Here is a 16937-nt window from a genome sequence, read left to right as displayed (position 1 = left end):
TACGTGATGCAAAACGTTCTGGAACAGAATAGTGAAACAAAATTTCTTTTCCTTTTGTTAATGCAGATTTCTAGGATATATTCAGCGTAAACAACTCCTTGGAACAGTGAAATAACTCCTCACTCTGATTTTGCTTTGTCTGATGTGGCTTTCTCTTACCACTTAACAGCTACAGGCAGATACGCTACAGCAGTTTAGTCCTCTGAGTTTAAGGGCTGGAGCAAGATCTGACTCCTTCATTCTCTTGCTCCTGCAGGAAGGTTGTGTGGTCTTTCCAAATAAATGGGATCTGCACAGATAGATTCTGGACCTCTCTGAAAATGAAAAGCACCTTAAAGAGTCAAGTAAAGCACAGTCAAAGGCATCCCCAAGGACTTCACACGCTAGGGCCATGTGCTTGGAGGAATTCCAAAAACATTGTAGAAAGGTCATTTTTAGCCGGCTACTCTAATATTGTTTTCGTAACAAATGTAGACTCTGATGGGAGAGAAAAAAAGGTGAAGGAATACACTACAGAAGCAGGATATGTAATGATGGTTCAGAAAGCAATCGATCTAGATGCACTCCTACTCACATACACATAAGCTCAAAGAAGCTTTTACAGATTGCAGATAATTGCATGTTTTCACGATCTTGGTTTGCATTTTTAAGTTTTGCATTGTGCAGAGTGAACAGGCGGTGTGAGTGACTGTACAGGAAGAGGCAGGCATGTTTATGGTGCTACCCTTAGTTTGAAAAAAAAAAAATCATCTCAAATGATGTGATTTAGTTTTCTATTTTTTACACTTACATGTAGACTGATAACAATTATTTTAGAGATTTGAGTTTAGTATTCTATTCTATTATTTATGCTCTATAGACTTGAAAGAGCACTGTTGCTAGCACTTTTTTTTCTTGTTAAGCGAGTAGTTGAATTAAGAGATAGTGAAGAGCTTCCATGTACGCCTTTTAAAATAGAAGTGTTTTGAAGTTATGTTCATTAATTGATGTAGAAAGCTAAAAATGACTGCACCTATTGAAATGCAAAATACTGTTGTCATTATCATCATTGCTGGAATACCAAACATCGGCATTATTGGATTTCATCACTTTGCACTGTGCAACGTGCTACTCAGAATTTTACAGCAGAAAAGACACAAGGTTTTCCACTTAAGCAGGGAAAGGTTCCTGTAGTTTGAGCTCATTCAGAGCTGTCTCAGTCTTCCTGTATCAGTATTGATCCTGTTCCCATTTAATGTAAGTATATATGCAAATTAACTGATTATTTGTGTTTATGTCTGTAGCTGTTCCTTACTTGTTACTAGCTGTTAACTAGCAGTTTCATTGCTGCATTCCTGGAGAACAAACAGCAGTGCAAGACAGCATGCATCAGTTTAAAGAGTAAAGCAGTTATGTTGCTGGCTAACTCACACAAAAGCTAACTGGGATGTAAGCTGACGGGCTGAGTGAGCGTGCTCACCACCTGCTGCAGGGCACCCAGGATCTTTTTTGGCTGCCCAGGAACCAGTCAGGAGGGTAAGGGGTGGCCCTCATGGCTCCCTGTGGCCGCTGAGCTGCCATGTGCCACCTCTCTGATTCTTGAGGTACTAATGATCCCCATCTCAGCAATGCTTCCTCTTTCTGTATTGTTCACCTTACCTTTCTACAGAGCCTCTCGCAGCCCTTTGTCACAACTCAGCAGCTTTCCGGGCCACCCGAGCCAAGGCTGTGCGTTGGGATGTACCAGCGCCAGGCCTGGAACGCAGCAGCGAGAGCCGCAGGAGAGTGCTCAGGGGGCAGCTTACAGCGGGGATTAGAGAGAGGAGGCTATGAACGCTTTGCCAGCAGCATCTCAGTTAACATCTTTCAGATGAAATGCAGGTTGTCCTGTACAAAGGAATTCTGTACAGAGCTAACGCTGCAGCTGTGGCACAATGCAGATATCTTGCCTTTTTTTACCTACCTTGTTTTCAATGGCAGCTTTGCGAACATTGCCTATTTGTTTTCCTTTAATGATATGACAGATCAGGGTGCCCAGAGGCTGGCAGCTGCCTTTCTGTACAACATCCTACCTTCCTGTCAGGCGGCTTTCAATTACTGTGCTTTTGTGTGTCCAACTGTGTCTTTGTTAGGAGCGTGGAGATGGCAGTGACAAGGTAGTCTGGTACTTAGGGCAACATCGCTGACGTTCTGCTTAACACTGCATTTTTTAAGAAGACTTTGCCTGGGGATGTGAAGAACCCAGCCTTGAAGGAATTGTGAACCTTTCAAAAGCTGAGAAGCTGGTATTAGAGCTGCACTGGAAGCCGGCTGGCTGCCACAAGGTTCAGAGTGACGTTACAGGGGAGAGGAGTGTCCCGATGGTATTGATGTCTTCATTCGGAATTATTGTTTCTGTGCCTAACAGAGTGTCCTTGGTTCCTGCACCGTGCAGTCAGTTACAGACTGATTATCTGCAGCAGGCTGAAAAACTCTGAAGTAGCGTGTTCTCGTGAGGGCTGTCCTCTGTTGGCAGGAGGCATTTGGGTGCGAGGGTGCCCAGGTGCCCACGGCACACCTGTGTGAAACGGCTGCTTCGTTTGTGTGTGCATTTTAAATAGCTCCTCGTGGAAAAATGTATCTTACTGAGGTTAGGCTGCAGATTTGACGTGATTGAGGCTATTTCTTGTAACTATACAATTTCAACACATGCAGATAACATTCTAAACCTTTACTGCTTACTTTGGTGCATTTGGGGGATAGCAAAGTCCTTGTGTTCTAGACATGGAGGAGGGTAGAGACTTCTCTGCGATCTTACCATGTCAGGGAGCCCTCAGCTGTGCAAACCTGGCTGATAATCCTCTGTTTCTCTGCAAGAACCTGAGAACGAGAACATGCAATTAATCTTGTTTGGGGAAAGACTGGGAGACCCTTACACAGGTAACCAAAGCTTGCACCAGTCTAACACTCAAGAGTTCATTCTCAGCATAAAAGGCATAAGGACAGGCATAAGCTTGTCCTCAATCTTTGCTTCTGTTTCTATGGAAGTTAGAAAACTGCCATAAAATTTCAGTGTCTGAATTGGGCAGCCACTTTGAGGCTTCTACTGATGTAAAATGACTCATGGCTACTTTTTGGGGGGACTTAAACTACTGTCGTGATTTTGTTTAGTAGGGGGGGGCCTAAGGTGGCCCCAGAAGATTTTCATTCCTTTTTTTCCCCAATGAAAGCCAGCATGTTACATTCTGTACTTCATTGTCTTTTCTGCTAGGAATAAATGTCCAATAAAATTATAGACAGATGTGATTTTACCACAGCTTGAAGATTTTTTTAAGTCCTAGAACAACTAAATTGAACCATTATTATTCTCTTGGTATGTTATCTTTTCTGTTTATTAATTACTATTAGAAAGTTATGAACAAATACGAAAAAAACCCCAAGCATTAGAGCTCTCTGTATGTCTTTTTTCATACAGAAAAAGCCTAGGATAGTATAAGGAGGGAAAGAAGCAATTTATGTTAGAAAGTATCTTGTTCTTCCTCCCTATTACAGTTTTTCGTTGCAAAACCCATTTTTTTTCTCAGCTGATTCTTGCAGTGTGCTGCCATGACAATCTGGCCAGAAAGCAGGAAGGAAAAAAAAGATTGTTCTTTCAAAGAATATGGAAGCTAATACAGCCTCTGTCAGACCACTGTTCCCTGAACACCAGAGGTCCTTTTGACCTGTGGGAAAATAAACGCTATAGAGAGCTCTGAATTAATGAAGAAAGCAAAATACAGCTTTTTCCATTTGCCATTAGTCCACAGAACTGTGGGCAAATGTCACCTTGCAAGCTCAACTTTCACAGATGTCACCTTTCTCCTGGCATCAAGGATGAGGTCCCCGTCTGTGATGCAGCGCGTCAGCAGCACGCGCTGCTTACAGCGAAGGGGTGCTGAATTTTGCAGCCCAGAAGGCTGCAGAGCATTAGAGGAGAGCGCGGAGCGAGCTACAGGGTTAACTTATTTTCTGTGAGCAGCATGCAAGCTCCTTGCATAGCTTTCATGGATGCTTTAATTACGAATCGTTGGAAACCGGTAATCATCTTGTAGTTTTCCAGTATAGGAATGTCTTCATGATGCACAGAAATTGGGGAGACTGGACTAAGACTTAGGGAATTTACGCCCATGTTACAAAATAGAAATTTAGTTTCAATCTAAATCAAATTATTAATGGTAATTTTGAACTAAAAAAATATGTTTTTCTTAATCATGTTTGATAGGTGAACAGGTAAGACAGAGAACGTACAAGTTTTAAAATTCTAATCTGGAAGCGATTTGAAATCAAGTGAATGGGTACAAATAAGATCATTTCTTTTTATAAGCAGTCATTGTACAATACCTCCCAGTCCTACCGCTGCGAGACTGTAATTAATGTTGATAAATGCTGGTGTTCTCTCTGTGCAGCTTGGGCCCACAGACAATTGGTTGTACCAGAGCATGTCAAATCCCACATAAAAATATAGCTATAGATCATTGGGTTTAGGGATAGAGTTGAGACAAGTCAATTTATTTCCATTAGTAGCTGAATCTAGACATAAAACTCTGGGGCTCCAAGTATTTTGTGTGTTGTGTTCTCAGTCTTTCTGGTGTGCTTTACTGTAACTTCATGTATTTCTGCTAAGCTCATCTCCAGCTTATGAATGCGTTGCCAGTTTTCCAGAAGGGCTTGGTGGATATTTAATGTGCCCTTAGTTAAATGTCTTTTTAAAAAGTTTAAAGGCATAACTGCTATCCTTTAACTCGGTGTGCAGTCTCCTAATGGTCGCCACTTGCAGGTTTGACAAAATTCAGAGTTTATCCAAGTACTTTTTTTCTTTTTTTACTTTGAGAATGACACCGTTCCATGTGTCCATTGCAGTCGGCCTTTTTTACTGTTCTGATCAGTTTTAGCAATGTAATAGAGATCATGTTTGGATGGATAAGTGTTTTGGTTTTCTTTATGTATTTTAAGTATCTCAAAGCAGATCACAAGCTATTTTTTATTCTACTTTTTTTTTCTTCTCACATGAAAAAGAGTATGATTGACATTTTCTATTAAAATATAGCTAGATATTCATTAAGTCAATTTTAATGGGAGCAGAGTTTCGTTATATATCTGAGTTTACTTTAACAATGCTTTATATTAAAATTTCTGTTGGTACTGTAGCTGCCTTCTCAGGTAAAGAGAGCATAAAATTCCTGGGTTCGAAAAAACCTTGACATTTTAGATAAAGACAGTGCCAAGGACTGCAATTTCCAGTTTGATTCTGAGATCTGCTTTTGGGCAGGAAAAAAGAAAGAAGTGTACAAACTGTTTGTTGTAGACCCTTAGGTCCAAACCTGAAAGGGCCGCTTGCGCCATGAGGATCTATGAGGAGCAGGGCGTCCTAGGCTGAGAAGGAGCAGAGTAGCCTGAATGCAAGAGATGAGCCTTTCTGCCTCCCTCTGTCTCACCACATCTTGCTGTCCTTCTGTCCATCCTTCCTTCATGCCTCATTCTCCATGTCACTTCAATCCCTAGCTCCTGTCATGGAAGCGGTGTTGTGTTCCCAACTCTGGAGAGCGAGCAGAAAGGATTAAAACTGCTTCTGCTAACAAGTGTTAATCAGGTTTTAACCACACAGAAGGAAGACAAGTGTCAATAGATCTCGTGTAACGCAACCAGCCCGATAACATCATTTCCCAACAGCTATTTGAATTGAATTGTTGCAAAGTACAGAAATATTTAAAATGAAGTGTTCATGAAATCAGACTTTCATTATTTCTTGCTTTCTTTTAACTGGACGGTGTGTTTTTTAATTTAAAAGGCTAGGTCATTTAGAGGGAGAAACCCTTTTAGCATTTACTTTTACTGTTGTTTCTCATGGATCGCATACAATGTGCAGAAAATAAATCATTCTTACATCTAATGAGCCTCACTGAGGAAAAAGAGCAGCAATGTTATTTGAAAAAAATGACAGGAGGCTTCTGTTAAGTAACTACTTAGAATACTCCCTTTTTATTCCAGGTCTTCCTTTGCTTTACAAATACTATATTAAAAAAAAAAATACAGCATTAATCTGCTTGAGACAGTTAGGATTTGAAAGCCACTTCTGATAGTGCATTTGTGTGTCTGAAGTTTTTTCTGTGGTGTGTCCAGAGCAGAAGGAAAAAGTTCTGAGTCAATGCTATCACTGTCTTAGGTAACTGAAATATTTTCTGAAGCAAACAGTATTTTGATCACTGTTGTAAGGAATGTACACAGTCATTTGGGCTTTAATAAATAAATAAATAAACAAAACAATGTCAAACTAAGTGATTTTTCATCTTCATTAATGGAATTTATAAAAAGAGCGTGTTTTCAGAGACTATCTCCAAATGTGAATGTTTAATTATAAAACTTGGGAAACCTAGGCAGCTTTCCTTTTACTGTCTCCTACCTGTATGCACATTCTGTGCAATTTATTATGCTCTGGGTTTCATTTCAAAACACATGATTTAACACGCTTTAAAATCACTTTGGTTATTCAGTATAATAAGTATACAGCAAACTCTTCGCTTGGCAGTGTGCACATGCGTGACGATGGGCTGGAAACCATACTTAGGCAAGACGTTTCCATTTCGAACTTCCAAATCATGGCTGTGGTAAACAGTGGCTGAAATTGATTTTAAAGTTCTAACAGGTGGTCAGAGTGACATACTGCATTCTGATCTGAGTGAAAATATTACACTTTTTTTACATCTGATGTAAAACTTGAATTATTTTAAAGGCTATGGTTTTGTTGATTTTGGAGATTACTGAGTATCTTCAGTCTCAGTGATTCCAGGGAGCTGTGAAGAGTTAAGGTATGGAACGGAACTGCAAAGCTCTTTTGTCTCAAAACAAGTGGCCTTCCTGAAGACCTCTTCCTTTATTGTGTGTGTCCCTTTTTATCATTTACTGGGAGCTCACTTGTAGTCAATTCTTCCTGACTGGGAAAAGTTAATCTAGAGAAGCTGGTCTTCTGGTTTGCTTTTTCTCCATTGTCGGCAGCATTTTTTGATAATTTGTTAAGTAGTTTATGTTGTTCCTTATTTTCTTCTTAACAAATGTATGGGCATTAATTCTGGGGAAGATCTATTCTAACAGGACTATCGTTTTTGCTTAATATGCTTTTAAATTTTTTACTGTCAGCTTCTGCCAAGAGTGTTTGAGACTCATTATTTTTTTATCTTTGTTGGGTAGCGGGTTCCACAGGGAAATCGTGTTAACCTGTGAACTCCAAGGGAGTGTTTTCTGATAAAGTTCGGTGTTCTGTTGTACTAATAAACATTACAGGTATTTTGTAGTGGAATTAGTTGCTTTGTCCTAATCAAACACGGGCGAAAAGGAATTGATAATGACATCTCTTCTGAAGATGAGCTTTTTTACTAGACTGCTCGCGCTCCTTACATGCGCAATCTCAACTGGTACTCAAAGACACTTCATTGGTCACGCTGGTGTTTGAGCTAGCGTCTGGTCAAGTTGCGTCTAATTACAGAGAGGATTAAGCAGATATCCTGAGACTGTGTTTTAGTGACAGTTGTTAAGCTTTGGTAGCAAAAAGACTGAGAATTTTCATCTCCTTGTGCCTTCGTACAAAATCTTTTTTCTTTTTAGTTGACTTTAACATGTTACAGCAGCTGGAATGGAGTAGGAATAGGAGATGTTTTTTTCTTAACTACAGGATTTGCTGTCTTCAACTGTGTTCCATTTTATGTTTTTCAGGCATTTCTTGTTTAAGACATCTTCTGGAACTACTCCGCTGTTCAGTAGTTCTTCCCCTGGTTACCCGCTGACCTCAGGAACAGTTTATACTCCACCTCCCAGACTGTTACCTAGAAATACATTCTCCAGGAATGCATTCAAGCTGAAAAAACCCTCCAAGTACTGTAGCTGGAAATGTGCTGCTTTATCTGCAATTGCTGCTGCAGTCCTGCTTGCCATCCTGCTAGCATATTTCATCGGTAAGTCTGTGTTTTCTCTGTCAAATCTCATGGCTAGGTCAGCAAATGAAAAATCAGGAGATAGGAGGGTCACAAATTTGTATTCTTACTGAGCAAAGTTAATTACTATTCTTTATACTAATTAATGAGGAAAAAATAAAATGTTCAAATCCTGTTCACTTCCATAAGAGCAGTGGAAGCAAGAAATTGATTCAGGATTCTCATGTGTCGGATATGCTTCTCTCATAGATGGTCCAGAGAGTGCTATAATGATTTTATATATATATATATACACACATATATATATACTAGGTCCCCCCTTTGTGGAAACATTCCAGGCCAGGTTGGACGGGGCTCTGAGCAACCTGATCTGGTTGGAGATGTCCCTGCTCCTTGCAGGGGTTTGGACTGGATTACCTTTGAAGGTCCCTTCCAACCCAAACCATTCTATGATTCTACCATGTGTTTAAAGAGTATTTGGAAAAAAATTGTAATAGGTGGTGAATCCATATAAATAACAGAAGCTACTGGCATTTGAATTCAAATATTACCATCATATGCTGCCTTTAGATAAAAAACACAAAATCATTTTGATTAATAAGTCTCAGTCTATATCTGTCTGTGTGCATAAATTCCTGGTGGTGTTAGATATAAATAGTTCCATTTTGTCTGCTGTTATTTTCTATATTCCACACATCCTTTGTATTTTGTAAGCAAAAAATATAGAAAGGAAACTTTAGATGTTGTGCTTATTTCCCATGATTAATATATTAACAATAACCACACCATATTCTAATTCTTCCTGTGCTCTTCCAATATTTTTTTTTTACATGCTCTTGTTATTTTGTCTTTTTTAGTTTAATTCATTTCTGACTTCCCTCCCCCTGGTATCCCCCTTATTGCTTGTTGTTTTGGAGGTTTTTCTAAGTGTCTACACAGAATAGCTGTGAATTTTGTACCTTTTACAGTGCATTTGACAATATGTTGATAACAAGGACATGCTGCACAAACTCCCTAGCTTCTCTGAGTAAATGGCAAAGTTATGATCATGGTAACTTGTCAGTATTTTCTGTTAATGCTTTCCAAACCTATTCCGTGTGTTTTGTAGTTCATCTCTGAAACTCTTCTCATCTATAGTGCTCCAAAGACCTGTAAAGGTGTACTGAATTTTCTCTTTATTGTCTGCATTTGGAGTGAATTATTATTTCTGCTGTTCTTTTGATCCCATATAATCTGACTTAACAGGATAGACACTGTTTTCTAAGGAAACTGCATTTTTTCGTACTGGTGAGCTTCCATATGTAATTAATACGTACAGCTCTCGGACAGAGCTGACTGCCTACTTGATTGCTGCTGTCTCTTCAGGCCAGGCCTACATCCCAGCATACTCATTACTACAGAGCTAACCATCTTTCTCTATTGCTCCTGTAGAAAACCTCAGAAGAATAACAGCCTTAGTCTGATATATAAATAAAAAGATTGGAAAGTACATGAGTTATTGAACCTGACAGTTGTCATACGACAGCTCTCTGAGTGATCAGGCACGTGGGAAATGATATACTGCAAGCTGAGTATTTTAATCATGTGCGTGACGTTGAAGTGATGCATTATGAAATTTACTTTTCCATAGTATTTAGGTTACTGTAATCTAAAGCAAACCTTTGCAACATGGTTATTGCTTTGTACACTTTCATATGCTAAGAGGAGAGAATGTAAGGCAATGCATTGACCCTTACTAATGTGTTAATGATCTATCATTTCAAGTAATGACATAAGTGATCTATTTTGATAGAAGTTTTTGAGGTCTTCTTTCCTGACTAAAGAATGATGAGTGCAATAGAGTTGGCTAATGAATGCACAAAAGCAGATTTTAAGAAGAGAGTGTTGGCTCAAGGATTGATAATGAGAAGTTACCTGACAAGCTTCAGGCCATAGACAATAAAGAATAAGTACATTGAAGAGTAGCTGTCAAAATCAGAAAATAGCCGCAATTTATCCTGTGAATAAATTTGATGCGTCCACTCTGATCATAATTTAAAGTGATGGAGAAGAGAGAAAAGTAAAGAAAACAAATCAAAAAAGGAGTTGCATTGCCTCAGGTGCATGAGAACAACAGAAAGGTACAAGGGGTGTGCTTTAGCTGGGCCATTCATTAATTAAATTCCCTCACTCTCAGCAAAAACTCCTCTGATTCATTCCACATGATGAAGAGCAGGCCTAAGGCCATTAGCTATAAGCTAATCCATCCATCAAGTGTGCTAAATAATCTCCTTGATTTAAAAAAAAAAATAAATAAACCTTCAGAATCTTTCCTTGTTCTGCAGTTCTCTGAAGGTTACATTCTCCTGGGTATGTGCAGACTTGAGTCCTGGGAAAACTAAATATCCTCTCTCCTGAGGAAAGAACAGCAATGTGGGATACCAGCTGTCCTGCTCTCGTGCAGCTCCTTTGGAGCACCTGAGCTACTAATCCCTGAACTGCTGTGAAGACAAAATAACTGTCTTGCTCTGTCAGGAGGAAAAATGTTTTTCTGTTTTCAAAACGAGTGAGCAGAATAATGTTGAGATCAGTCCAAAATCCCAGTTCTGTCCTAATCATTGGGACAGTGGGCAAGTGAGAGCTGTTAATCTTCCAGGAGCGCTGGCAGTCTTGGCATGAAGAGACATGTTAAGTTCCCCCAAGACGTGCGGGAGGAAGGGCAATACTCCATATTGCAGTCGCTCCTCCTGATGGATTTTGGTTGAACTTCAAGCATAGGAGAGGCTTTAAAGGTAATGGTTTTCTGCTGCACTGTGTCGTAGTTCAGCCCCAACGGGGACCAGACTACGCAGTCTCTCACTCACTCCCCCCACTCTCCGAGAGAACAGGGGGAGATTTGACAAACAAAAGAAAACCAGGAGAAAAAAAAAAACCAAACACGCGGGTTGAGATTGAACAAAAAGTAAATTTAACAGTAATGACAGAAGAAAACAATAGAGTGATGGAACACAAATACAGTATAATAGCTCACAACAGATCTCCACATCCAGTCTCTTCCAACTAGGAGAGCCTCCCTTCAGCACCCTCCTCACTTATATACTGAGCATGATGTCAGATGGGATGGAATAGCCCTTTGGCTAATTTGGGTAAATTAACCCCAGCTGTTAGCTAATTAGTTAACTATCCCAGCCATAGGGGCTACCAGCTTCAGTTTTCCACCCAGCTCAGGTAAATATTAACTCTATCCTAGCTGAAACCAGGACAACATGTCCATAAAGAAAATTTCCCTCCACCATAGCAGAGGTTGTATCACCAGGGTTACATCAGCTAAAAGTAATAGTTATGGTAAAAGTCATCAAAATTAGCAGCAAATGGTTCTGCTGCTTAGGTGTGTCAGTATAGCTAGGCTTTGTGAAGATGATCATATCAATGCTAATCAAGACTAAATGAAAAAGACAATGCTGGCAAATATGAGGTAAATTATGTTGAAATAATACTTGGAAGTTCTCATAGTCTTCAGGAGTTCTACATGAATTATCCTATAATAAAAGAGATGGGATTTGTATGGATAGATCATTGAAAACATGCGGTCTACCTCAACAGGTTTAGAGATGTGACTTTCAGAGAACTGCCAAAGGTTATGGGTGGCTTGAAAAAATTTCTAATGAGGGGTGATTTAAAGAGACCAGCACAAAAAGTATCATAACACAGAAAATAATAAATATTTTTAAAAATATTTAGGCATTTGTATTGCCTTTCTGATAACACAAATAACAATACAATGAATGAAATGGAAAGGCAGAATGTTTACAGGTTTGAAAATAAATTAATAGTGCATAATAACCTTTGGAACTTTTTCCCATGCTACGTAATGGATGTTAAATAAAGATAGTACTGAGATTTTTAAGAAGTTAAACATTTGTCAGAGTAAAATGACAATATGACTTATTAGAAGGAAACTTTGTGGGTTTTTTCTTTTTTAAGAGGCATGTAGATTGATGGTTTAGATCACAAAATGCCATTGAAGTTTGACTTTTTAAATAGCCTCTTCCTTTATAGACCAGTCAATACCCGCGTTATCTGTGTGTTCTTACATCTTCCTCTGAAACTTATCCTGACTGATGACTGGGAAAAATTTCTGCAGGTCTGCGTGGCACTGGTTTACCGTGATATGACACCTACACGTGCAAAATGTGCTTGGCTTTGTGTGTGTAGTTTGCCATCTTGGACATGCTGTTCTGTACGTGAATTCCTTTACCCTGATGGAGTTTCTGCAGAAACTTTGCTATACATCAGATTCACCAGCTTGAAAATAAATCCAAATTTAAGATTATTTTCATGAAAAAGAGCATTTTAAGATATTTCTATGGCTGAGTGTTGTTCTATTTTTAAGTAGTAGTTTTCTATTTAGCCAAGAATAGGAAGAATTCACTTCCGTTAAGTTTTTTTCTTGCACGGTATACAAAATGTCTGCTTATTTAAAGCCAAGTTTATTACTTCTCCCTCTTTCTTCAGTAGCCAAATGTGAATGAAATGCAGAGTGTATGTTGGTAGTATTTCACAACGTTTTGGTAAATTCCAGCTTGCAGTATGTAAATGAAACTGCCCTGTGTGAGACATACAGCATTTCGCAAAGCGCAGGAGTTGCTCCTGTTATCCTGGGGTGACAGATGAAGAGTGTAGAGCCAGCCATTCAGATTAGGACATCCTGAAGATATTGGACTGCAGGTAAAACACAGTTACTGGAAAGTAATTTATAAAGTGTCAGAAGAAAAGCGTATACCACACATACTGTCTTTGTCCGAGTGTTCACTTCAGAAGTTAAGGGAGTGATGAAAGCATTTGTCATGTTAAATTAGGTTTTAGCTCTTCAGATTCACGCCAAACTTGGAGGGGAAAAAAATATTAAAAAAAAAAAAGAAGAGAGGAGGAGAGGAAAAAGTCATCTTGTGTTTTTCACAAAGTAGTTGCTGCCAAACATAAATATCACATTTTTTAAGCCCTTACACTGCTCTGATTTCTGCTGCTCTAACTCTGAGCATCAAAGAACATCTGACTATCAGCGTGTCAGTATGTTAAAAATGTGGTAAAGTATTTAGACTTTCCTTGGGGGGGGGGGGGAACAACTTGTTATTTCCTGTGGAAATTAAAAGCTACAATGGGTTTAAAGATGCTCCATTTGAAAATAGTATCTGGAGATACTGAAAGCTTTTAGAGTACTGATACTATTTTATCTACTATTGTATGTGAGAAGATACAGGAAAAATAAAAGGAAAATGACAGAAAGAAACTATAAGAATAGCATGCTTGCACTAGATCTTCAGTGCATATGTTGCACATGAAAATATTATTACTTATTTATTCTTCAGTGTTATTTGGCCTTAAAGATACATGAGATTTAAGATAAATTTGTTTTCTGCATAAACTTACAATAACATATACACTTCTGTGCTATAGAAGGGGCTGAATTGCCAAAGTATCTGGCAGTCAATTCAGCAAATGAAAATGTCTTTTTTTTTAAATTCTCTACATATTTAAAGTGAAAGCCTAAATAATAGCTGTGCACAGAACAAATATTTTGGTAAATATCTTGCTATTAGAAGGCATCGTAGTGTTTTCTGGATAAAAGGCATATAGGCAAATGGTTTATTTGCTTATCCCTGTTGTACTCACAAAAATATTCAATTTTCTGTGACAGTCATACAAAAAAATTTATGAAGTTTCAGAAAAAAAAAATAGAAGTCTCATCTTTACTCTGCATCAAATATGTGTACATACCAGTTTGCATAAAATCGTATTCTTTAGATGTTGATACTAACTTGATTTATTTTCTTCCCACAAAGTCAAATATTTGCTAATGTAGGTGCTTGTGTGAAATTTCCTGTCCGTTCACATTTGTAATTTCTTCCACTCACAAGTCTCAGTTGTATTTTTGACCCTGATTCCACAGATGAGGATTCATCAGAACCGTTTGCTCAAGTGGCTATCTTATGTATCAGTTGGGTTTTTTTTGTGTGTCGTTCTCCGAGTGGTTTTTGATGAATGGAGACTTAGGTTTCATATGAGTTCTTAGGTTGCATTTGTTGTTTTTCACTTACAGAGTCAGAAAACCACTGACTTTGTCTTGTCCAGACTTCATGGAAATCAAATACACTAGACATTTTGGAAACCAAGACTGAAAAAAGGGAAAATCACGCAAAGATGGAACCTCTGAGAGGCAGAGGTCATCTGGCTGCCAGTCACTGCTATCAGATTCACTTGAAATCAATGTAAACCGAGGGAGCGTTGCATCTTGCAAGATTAGCTGATGACAGAAAGTTCTGTTCTTGTATTTGCATTGAAAATAGGTGTCAGTTAAGGGGCAATAATTAAATTTTAGAATATGCCTGTCACACATTGATTGATTCTTATTGACTGGTATCAGTCAATTTGAGAAAGAGAAAAGAGCAGTAGTAGCTTGGCAAGTTTGCTTGATGCAGCCTCTAAGAGAGGCTTTGAGCCTTTTGGGGAGAAGCATCTGGCCCTGTTCCATAACACAGCTATGCACTAGTGCTGGGAATTGTGGAGCCTGGCTCCAGGAACTTGAGATGTGGCTTTCTAGCCTAGTAGGTGTCCTGCTGTCCTCTCACACAGTCCAAAGGTGTGAGAGATACATTAGGTGAAGGAGACTTTTCCTAGAGACAAAGTGCTCCAGCTGTTGTATATGCATAATGCCACGAAGAACAGGAGGATTTTTATGTGAAATTACTTGAGTGTAGTTTGCCTCTGCTTTTCCTGAGTTAAAAATAATGTCTTGATCTAGAGATTTATTCCAAGAAAAGCCAATGCATTCTTCAGCCTAGCAGAGATCTCGGAGATAATGGAAGTAGTTGCCTTTCAGTGTGAAGGGGCAGTTTTATCTGCCTGTTCCATTCTCCTTTTCTCTTTGTTGAGGATTTTCATACAGTAAACCTCAGCACTTGAAACTAGAGTGAGACTAATGTTTCCCTAACTCACAAAGTGCTATTGCGTGCTTAGCACTTGAAACTGAAAACCCTTTCTGCTCAGCCTCCACGTTGAACGAGCGTAGGCGGAAACCTTGGCAGAAACAGGAGAGAAGGGGATGTTTTCTTTTGTGTGTCGTTGGCGTTGTGTTTTGGGGGGCGCATTTTTGTTGGCTTTTTATTGTGTATTGCACAACACAATCCAGGGTGGGTCTCGGAGAATGTTTTTTCACAGATGCTGGTAGTGCTCCCCAGAAGCTGTTAAAATACATTGCTGTGAGCTTGAGTCAAGCTGTGTAACTGCCAAGGTGATGTAAGCGGCACCAGCTGGTGCTGGTCTGCTCAAAAGCTGTGGTGTGGTAGAGGTTTGTGTCACAGAACTGGCCAATGTGATGTAACAGGATAGCAATGGCTAACCTGGAAATTTTAGATGGATAATGTTTAAGATTAGTAGTTTAGTAGTACAATTATTATTTATACAGTACATATGTGGGCTTTTTCTACTCAAAGCTGCAAGAATGGCTTCCTCAGAGATGTGTTTTACTTTTTTTCTCAATCAGGAAGGACCTGCTCTGTTGTTGTCCTACCACGCCCAAACTAGAAAATATCCCGAGTTTCCTAATGGCTGTGGAACAGAGCCTATTCTCACTTTCATCAGTGCAAATACTGAACATTATGAATTTTTTCAGTAGTCTAGGATTTAATCCAAGAATTACAGGTATGAAATCTTGTTAGGGCAAAGGGATAGCTGAGATAAGTAGATGCAAAAGAAGTCAGGGGAAAAAATGATGAAAAAGCTTTGAGATACTTGAGTGAGACGTGCTTTATAACCTAGGCCAGCATACTGAGATGAGACCGTTTTTCAGGGGAAGGGTGAGCAGAAGGGATATCGAAGATTAAATTTTGCTAATATAATGCCAAGTCAGAGAATACCTATCAAATAAACCTGTGGTCATTCTCTCCAAAAAGTCAGTGTTCAATATCAGTGTAAAATGTCTCAGTTCTCCCAAGGGAAACATTGCTTTGTTAGCAGCTGTTTATACCGAGATCGCCAGCTGATCGTTTATGGATTCATTTCTATTGATTATTTGTTGCTGTGCTTCTTTGTTGACTGATTGTGTTGTTTGCATTTTGTGTACTCATGGATTTTATTCATTTAAGGGAAAAAGTACATGTTTGCCTTTAGGAATATAACAATTGCTCAGTGGGGTGATAGCAGATTGAAAGACGCGGCATCCGAAAGATGTGGATTTTTTAAGTGTGGCTAATGTAGCACTTACAACACTATTATGAAAGACTTGAAAAAACACAAATTAAAAAATACCTAAGTGTACTAAAGAAACAAGAGAATATTTAAGGAACTTGCAGGAAGACAAAATATTAAAATAGCAATTAAATTCCAGTTGTGAAAATAATAAGACAGGCTAACAGACTACAGAAATTATGGAGAAAAGAAGCTGAACAGTGGGAAGAGAAATGACACATCACTATGAAATGTCAGAAAAGTTTACTCACCATATCACATAAAGTGGTGAAATTACCTCCTTTTAGTAATTTAAAAAATGTTTAAGAGACAGATTTTGGGTTCACTTCAGCTTTTGCTTATTCAGGCTTAAATTTTGTGTAGCCTTGCTGCATCATACCTTGAGCTGCCTGCTCACTTCACTGCTCGGATACAAAAAATCCCAGCCATCTTACATCGTCTGCACGGCCAGCAGTAAAGTCAGTGGCTTTGTTTCAGTGCATACCCTTTGTCTCTCATCCTCTCGCCACGTCCCAGTGTGAAGAGCATCGCTCTGTCATCTTGATGACCTGTGGGTACTGGCAGGCTGCTTTCGAGCCCCCATAGCCATCTCTCCCCAGGCTAGACAAGCCCGGCTCCCTCAGCCTCCCAGGGCCAACCATCCCAGTGGCCTCTCCTGGACTTGCTCCGATTTATTGGTGTCTTTGTTGTACTGGAAGGCCCAAAACTGGATGTAGTTATCCTAGAAGCAGACAAATGAGTGCAGAGCAGATGGGGATAACCGTCTCCCTCAGTCTCCTGGCCGTGCTT

At 39.2% G+C, this 16937-nt stretch overlaps 1 protein-coding gene across 2 annotated transcripts in view; it reads left to right on the top strand.

Moving 5' to 3' along the window:
* TENM2 (teneurin transmembrane protein 2) overlaps positions 1-16937 on the top strand; it is a 514050-nt gene that overhangs the window by 341583 nt on the left and 155530 nt on the right. For both annotated transcript variants that reach the window (XM_086758660.1, XM_086758659.1), the window contains one exon: positions 7705-7943. In XM_086758660.1, the coding sequence (XP_086614786.1) occupies positions 7705-7943 (239 nt within the window). The remainder of the gene's footprint in view (positions 1-7704; positions 7944-16937) is intronic.

This window comes from Chlamydotis macqueenii, chromosome 14, assembly GCF_036417535.1.
Source record: "Chlamydotis macqueenii isolate bChlMac1 chromosome 14, bChlMac1.mat, whole genome shotgun sequence".
NCBI classification, from domain to species: domain Eukaryota; kingdom Metazoa; phylum Chordata; class Aves; order Otidiformes; family Otididae; genus Chlamydotis; species Chlamydotis macqueenii.
The sequence above is the reverse complement of the archived record's forward strand: the minus strand, read 5'-3'. Positions and strand labels throughout refer to the sequence as shown.